This window comes from Neolamprologus multifasciatus, chromosome 1 (assembly GCF_963576455.1).
Source record: "Neolamprologus multifasciatus chromosome 1, fNeoMul1.2, whole genome shotgun sequence".
Lineage (NCBI taxonomy): Eukaryota > Metazoa > Chordata > Actinopteri > Cichliformes > Cichlidae > Neolamprologus > Neolamprologus multifasciatus.
In genome coordinates this window covers 12,904,108-12,911,328 of record NC_140439.1, presented here as the reverse complement: position 1 = coordinate 12,911,328, position 7,221 = coordinate 12,904,108, and the positions used below count along the sequence as shown (strand labels likewise).

General features: G+C 41.2%; 1 protein-coding gene across 1 annotated transcript; it reads right to left on the bottom strand.

Moving 5' to 3' along the window:
- Positions 1–2,289: 2,289 nt before the first annotated feature.
- Positions 2,290–6,557, bottom strand: gatm (glycine amidinotransferase (L-arginine:glycine amidinotransferase)). The gene is made up of 9 exons (XM_085157568.1): positions 6,379–6,557; positions 5,294–5,512; positions 4,996–5,191; positions 4,686–4,876; positions 4,323–4,460; positions 3,967–4,131; positions 3,805–3,868; positions 3,589–3,705; positions 2,290–3,474 (listed from the first exon to the last, which is right to left on the bottom strand). The coding sequence occupies exons 1-9, from the start codon at positions 6,445–6,447 to the stop codon at positions 3,362–3,364; spliced, it is 1,272 nt and encodes a 423-aa protein (XP_085013694.1). The 5' UTR covers positions 6,448–6,557; the 3' UTR covers positions 2,290–3,361.
- Positions 6,558–7,221: the final 664 nt, after the last annotated feature.

Below are 7,221 nucleotides of genomic sequence, written 5' to 3'. Positions count from 1 at the left end.
CCATCTTGCACGAGGTGAGAAGAGCGCAGACATGGAAAAGGCTGCACATGGCATGCTGAAACAAAGACTGAACAGTTTTAAAGTTCGAGAGTAATAAATGTACTTAGATTGAAAGTGAGGGTGTTTTAATCACGAACAGCAGTTGACGACCTGGAAATGGGATCCTGCTGCCGCAGGCTGTTAGAGCCGAGCACCTGATGTTCTTTCTCACTATGTCATCTTCTCGGTGTAAAAGTAATGCCTTAAATATCTTGCATGCTGAGGAAAACAATTTCATTTGCTGAAATTGGCCATTACATATTTAATTCATGACTTGTTCTCCTTTGCGTACAGTGGTATCCATTTAGCTAAGATCTAAAACTTCTTACACAGTAACAGTATTGTTCAGTCCCATAAGAAGAGCGCGGAGAGGTGAACACATTTTAAAACACCGGCTTTTTATTTGAACCCGAGCGAAAAAAGAATAAAAGAAAGGAATGAGTTAATTACAAAGTTTATGCAATATTAAAAGACAAAACTGCAGTTAACAGAAGACAGTGCCAATGTCCACAAACTACAATGTTAATTTAACAATCTCATGGTTATATTCCAAGATTCTGCCTTTTAAATTAAGCTAAATGAATAAATGACTAAAGCAGATATTATCATGTTTTTTTCCTTTACAGTAGTGTGTACGGTTTCTATTGGCAGTAGTCGGGTTTACATAATAATATATGATGCAATGTTCCACTCACTGACAAATCAGCCTGGTTAATGTTTACAGACATAAAGGTGTTACAGTAAATGTGGTGCCACATGCACTGGAAACTGCGTTGCCATTTATCAAACAGATGAAGGGATCCCAGGTTCACGGGTTTGTGTCGCCCTTAGTGGCCCTCTAAGCTAATGTGTGATATCAGCAGTAACAAAGTACGCATGTGCTCCAGTACTGCATGTAACTACAGTACAGTTAAAAGTTTGTTTTTGGAGTTTTAAGTCACTTTATGCTCCAACTATGTTTGAGAATCTAACCGGTTAAAGTTTCAACCCAAAACACAAGAGCACTTTTTAAACTGCTTGTGTGTTTTGTAACATCGTTCAGGACCCTGATGGAGGTGTTTTGGCGGTGACCCTGATGGCATTAAAGCCGCTAACACATTAATGCGTGGTGAACATGTAAAAGGGACCCATAGTACAAGGAGTACTCCATGCTGAGAATAGTCCTATAAATTCACTTATGTAAAAAGATTTTTTTGCAGAACTTTTATTTGCAGTGAGGCATCTTTAACTTACCAACTTACCAACTTTACCAAAATACCAGTCAGCTTTTACAGCATGGACTCTTGACACTGGTGCAGTGGACGGTTGATTAAGATATGCAATACTGCAATACTCACCAGTTTATAATCGGAGGTATATCAAATAAAATATAATGTATAATTAAAATGGAGTTTGCATGTTCTCCCTGTGCCTGCGTGGGACTTTTCTCCCAGTCCCCAAAATATGCTCAAGTTATCTTAATTGGTTATTATCTAAACTGTAGGTGTGAAGTTGTATTTTTACTCAGTTGTAAATAGAATTTGTATTCTATTTTTATCCTATTGTATATTTTATTCTACTGTATATGGTATAGTATAGTAGGGCAGCACGGTGGCACGGTGGTTAGCACTGTTGCCGCACAGCAAGAAGGTCCTGAGTTCAATTCCAATATCAGGCCAGGGTCTTTCTGTGTGGAGTTTGCATGTTCTCCCCGTGTTTGCGTCGGGTACTCCGGCTTCCTCCCACCATCCAAAGACATGCAGCTTGTGGGGATAGGTTAATTGGATAATCCAAATTGTCACAAGGTGTGAATGTGCGAATGAAAGTGAGTGCGAATGGTTGTCTGTCCCTGTGTGTTGGCCCTGCGACAGACTGGCGACCTGTCCAGGGTGTACCCCGTCTTGCGCCCTATGACAGCTGGGATAGGCTCCAGCGCCCCTGAAAAGGATAAGCGGAAGCGAATGGATGGATGTATATAGTATTTATGTATATAGTATTATTTTTATTCTATTCTGTACAGTTGTGTACAGTATTTTATTCTCATTGTATTCAAATTTTTGCTATATAACTTTTGCACTGTCCACTTCCTGCTGTGACAAAACAAATTTCCCACGTGTGGGACTAATAAAGGTTATCTTATCTTATCTTTTTATATCTTGTGTGAGAGTGAATGGTTGTCCAGCTCTCTGTGTTAGCCCTGTTACAGACTGTACCCTCATGATGGATGGATGGATGGATGGATGGAAACACAAATACAGAATCACAGCTGTGTCACACAACTTGCTTTAATTTATTAACATTGCACATTACAAAACACCACTAGCATTCCTCTGCTGAGCCACAATGTCCCTTTAATTTATTGTTTCACAATAAATATCAAGACAGGCTAATGCCTTACATCCCACCCTGTCAGCGGCAAAGGAATCAAAAAACGGAAATCTTCACAAGAAAACATCTTCCATCCTGAAGACACAAAAAGCGGCCAAGCAGTTTTAGTGAGAATGACTACTAGCATATAACTGGCCCAGATTTGCAATAGGAGAAAACAGCAGAGGAAAAAGGTATACAACATCTGATATGGATCACATACTTTCATGCATTTGGGAATTGTTGGGAAAATCCAATAAAGAATACAGAAAATATAAACAGAACATTTTTCCCCTCTTTCAATAAACTGAAGTTAATATTGTTTAATGACCTACATAAAAGTTTTATACATTTATTTAAATAAAAAAAAATGTTTTGGTTTCTTCTTTTTGAAAAAGGTAGGATTGTGGTTTTAAGGTTTCATGAGGAGGCTTCCCTCCTCCTGTGCCCTAGTCTGATGACATTCACATACCAAATTGTACCTTGTCCTCAAAGCTTTGGCGTTTGATGTAAAAGCCATAAAAACTTCAACTTCACAACAGCCAGGCCAGAAATGCAGTTATTATTGAGATCACTGATTCAAGTGATGTTCATTTTTTGCTATTGAGATAATCCAGTATATTCTAATTGTCTCCAAACAAAGCTGTCTGCAAAGGCACTGTGATGTGCAGCAATGTCAAATCAAAACAATCCATAAATAATCGTTTACTATATAAAGACACAATCCGGTGCCACCTGTCTTCGTTATTATTATCCATCATTTGTTTTTGCCAGTTTAAAGAATTAAAACTTTGAGTTTCAGCAGGCGACACCTGAATACACATTTAGAAAAAGATCGCCTTGTTGTTTAGGAAAATTTCGGCCTTCGTTGACTGATGGGTTAAAACTGACTGATAATAAAAAATGGATTATTGCAGTGATTCCGGACTGAGGCTTTATATTCAAAGCTCAATAAAACTGCCTGTTTCTGGCAAGGCTAGTGAAAGTAGGACTGCAGGGTACCACGGCGGCGGACATCGGTTGTCCAGCAGTGGAAGCCACCACCCAAGGAGTTGGCATGGCGAATGTTCACCTTTATGGTCTTGATACCTGCATTTAAACACACACACACAGTTATGGAGCATTTTTTCTTATTTTTTGCTGAAATTGAGTTTACTAAAAATAAATAAGGTGGTGAAGGTGGGGGTGCTTATAGAGGCTCACCGAGGTTCTCAAACATTTTCTGAATGCTGGTTTCATTGGCGTCAACCATGACACGCTTCTCATCCAGCATCAGGACGTTCATGGACAGCCATTTGGAGGACATCCACAGTGGGTGGTCTGCTCAGCAAGAGAGTGGGTTTTTTCAGTAAAAAAAAAATCTAAATATCATCTTTTTTTTGTGAGTGAAAGAAAATAATTTTTAATTTGAGTACCCACCATCGGGAATCAAAGGTATTGGTGGTTTTACAACTGTCCAGCCAGCCTTCTTGAACATGTCTACCTGAAGGAAAAGACAAAGAGCACTGGTAAGTGTGGGCCACTCTGTGGTGGTGGTGTGTACAAGTGTACCCAGAAGAGGGCAGCACAGCACTTCAGTACCTGGCGACATGGGCGATCAGGGTTTGACAGCACGAGTCCTGGCCCGATGATGTTAAACGTGGCATCAATGTGCATGGGGTTTGGGTCTTTGAAGGAGATTATGTGGACCTTGTAGGTTGGTGCCAGATGACGGCGCATCCACTCAATTCCCATGTAGTTTGTAACCTGAATAAAAAGCAGTGTGAAAGGAGAAGTTTCAGGGGCTTATCCAAGCTTCACATTCATATTCAGAGAAACAATGGATAAAAGAGAGATCTATATATGCGTGTGTGGGGGTTTATTTTGCATTTTACTACCATTTCAGCATAAGATATCACCCATAGGATGTTATAAGATAAGCAAAATATCCTTCATACCTGGCTCCTCTGAACAAAGAGGTCCGTCCCAGCTCGAATAAAGTCAGCAGCATCGAAGCAGGGCTCGTGCTCCGTGGTCACAAACTTCCCCTGAGCAGCTAATTTGTGCCTGTCTTCCACTGTGCGGATGGTATAATCCTGAAAGACACACACACAAAAAGGATTTACACCCGTTTTGAGATATAGGAATAGCCTGCTGTCACACTATCATGTACAAAGCAATAAAAAAGTTGATGCAAAGAGGTTTGGTTTGCTATAAAGAACATAGACAGGGTGTTTAGGTGTTAATGCAACTTTGACTTAAGTCCTTGCCTTGAGAAATGACCACCTGGCTATGTTATAGCTCCCAAACTAAGGCCTCACCTTATCATACAGATTGTCAGCCATGGTCGGTTTAGGAGCAGTGGTCCACTTTGCACCTTTTCTGAAGTACTCCTTGATTAAAGGTCTGTAGGCTCGGTACTCAAAGAAACGAGCCCTCCATGCCATAGGAGCCTCGATGATCTCGTTTCCCACCACTAAAAGGATGTCTCTGGGCATGGCCGCATACATTCCTACAAGAGGGTCAACAGCAGAGAATTACTTTACAAAGACTCATTTATAAACTGCAGTGTGATGCATTAACACCTTTATGTCACACATATTTGTCACACACATATTTCTGTCTTTTTACCTGATGAGGTGAAGTCTGGTGTTTTGTATTCCACAGACCAGTCGAGGGGTTCTGGCCTCTTCACCACGACGCCCTCGTGACGCAGAATATTGCACATTTCTTCGATCTCAGCAACTGCTTTTTTCAAGTGGTCCGCAGGAAAAGACCAGCCCCCATACTTCTGGTAGAAGGGCCAATACTTCTCATATGTGTTAGCCTGATGAGAGGTTTGTAGCATAACAACATGGAGTCAATCTGACAGCTGAGAGAAATGACAAGGATGCTTTGAGTCAAAGCATCTTCTGACAGCATTGCTTACTTTCACTTCCACAGTGAAGGGAGGCACGCAGGCATTTTCAGCTCGCCCCACAATCACCTCCTCCAGAGGGTCCCATTCATTGTAGCTGCAGACTGGGCATTCCTGCTGAACCGGCTCAGTAACATGTTCCTCGTCAACTACATGCTGTGGCTGTGCAGCTGCTGCACTTGAAGTGCTTTGCAGGGTCTTCTGCACCCATCCGTTCAACGCCCGGCCAAGCTGATGGAAGTGAAAACACATTAAGATTTTTTTTTTGTATATATATGTTTTGCTGAACAAAAATTTCAGGTACTTTTGCATAAAATCTTTGGATTTAATAGATCTTGTTTTCCCCTTTTGGATCAGTTCAGTACATATTTACACTATGTGCAGTAACAGATCGGTCTACATGAAGTTCCTATTTAGTGGTGTGTTTATTTTTATTTTCATTTCAATGCCCCCAGCTCGCATAGAAAGCGGCTGATCTGTGTGTTAACCGATAACACATTCAGGCTCCTTGGGTTTCAAAGCGAAAAAGCCTCCGTGAGGTTGATTGGTTTGGTGCCAAAGTACACGTTTTATTAAGAAGCCTTATCTCCACAGATAGCCTCTACAGTGTGGCCTCCGCTGGCTCGGGAACAGCTTCAGTGTCACTGAGTTTGAGAGCGCATCTGTGCCAAACAGCTGTTCACTGTCACTCAGGCAACCAGGAAAAAAAAGCTTTGTCAGCAGTTAAGAAAATCACACCAGTCACTGAGGAAGATTTCTTGGAAATAATCGGTGCAATTACGATTTATGCTCAAACAGCACTGGATTAAAAAAAAAAAAAATTCCCTCAGCTTCATTTCTGCAACACAGTCTCCTCCAAACGGGTCATTATGACTGCTTCGGAGCTTCTAGTGTTAAATAGACAAATAACAAATGAACAAAGCAATGAAGTGCAGCGACAGATGTGAAGAGAAATGCCAAATTTAATCATATTTTCACAGTTTATTCACTTTGACTGACTTGTGCTTTATAACAAAAACGCTGCTTAAGAGAAAAGAGAGAGTGAGCGAGCGCGAGAGAGAGAGACACAGAAGACATTAAACCACCGTAATACCAACCATTGCTCCGATCAGATGGGCAGCCTCGGCCCCCCTGCTACCTCCTCTCAGGCATCTTACTCGCAGCATTGTCCAACGTAATAGTGAGTGTGTCAGTGGAATCAAACGGCAGCGCAGGATCCACCTCTCAGTGTGCTCATGAATGAAGACGCCTCAGCTCAAAGCCAACTTTATAGCAGTGGGACTACGTGCCTCTTAGGCTATTGGTCGCTTTTGTGTTGTGGGGCAACGTGACTTGAGGAAAAACGCGTTTCTGAAACACAATCCCTTACGCCAGCACATTCTTATCAGGTGGACCAGCGCCGTTAAAAGTTTCCGAGAACATCTGAAATGCGCTATTTTGACTACAGGCTTGTAGCGGGTTTGTGCGTGATACAAACTTGTTATCTTTAAAAATATAGATTCTCATGTGAGCATTATTATTATGATTTTAAAAAAGAAATGAAAACGATTTTTGGTACTGCAGTGCAGTGGGGTGCATCTTCTTTGCTTAAAAGCAAGCAGCCCACCACTGATTTAAGATTTTATTCAGCTATTAAGCGAAGGTTAAAATGTTTTTCCTTTTAAAGATCTCTTAACCCCGATTATTGTTCCAATTACAAAATAAAGGCACGAATAGTGAAAAGTGTTTTAAATTAAACAAAGTGAAAGCAGTCCTACTCTTAGCGGCTAAGAGGATTAAGTTTGTCGCGCATGCTCTATAAACAGGGCTGCACATAAGTGGTCCGCAGGTGCGCATTCGCTGTCAAAATAAAAGACGCGAACCTGATAAGAAGTTGCAACGCGCGTTTGCGTACATATAAAAGGCACGGTTTTTGTCCGCTGGAGTGGGATTTTCAAGGC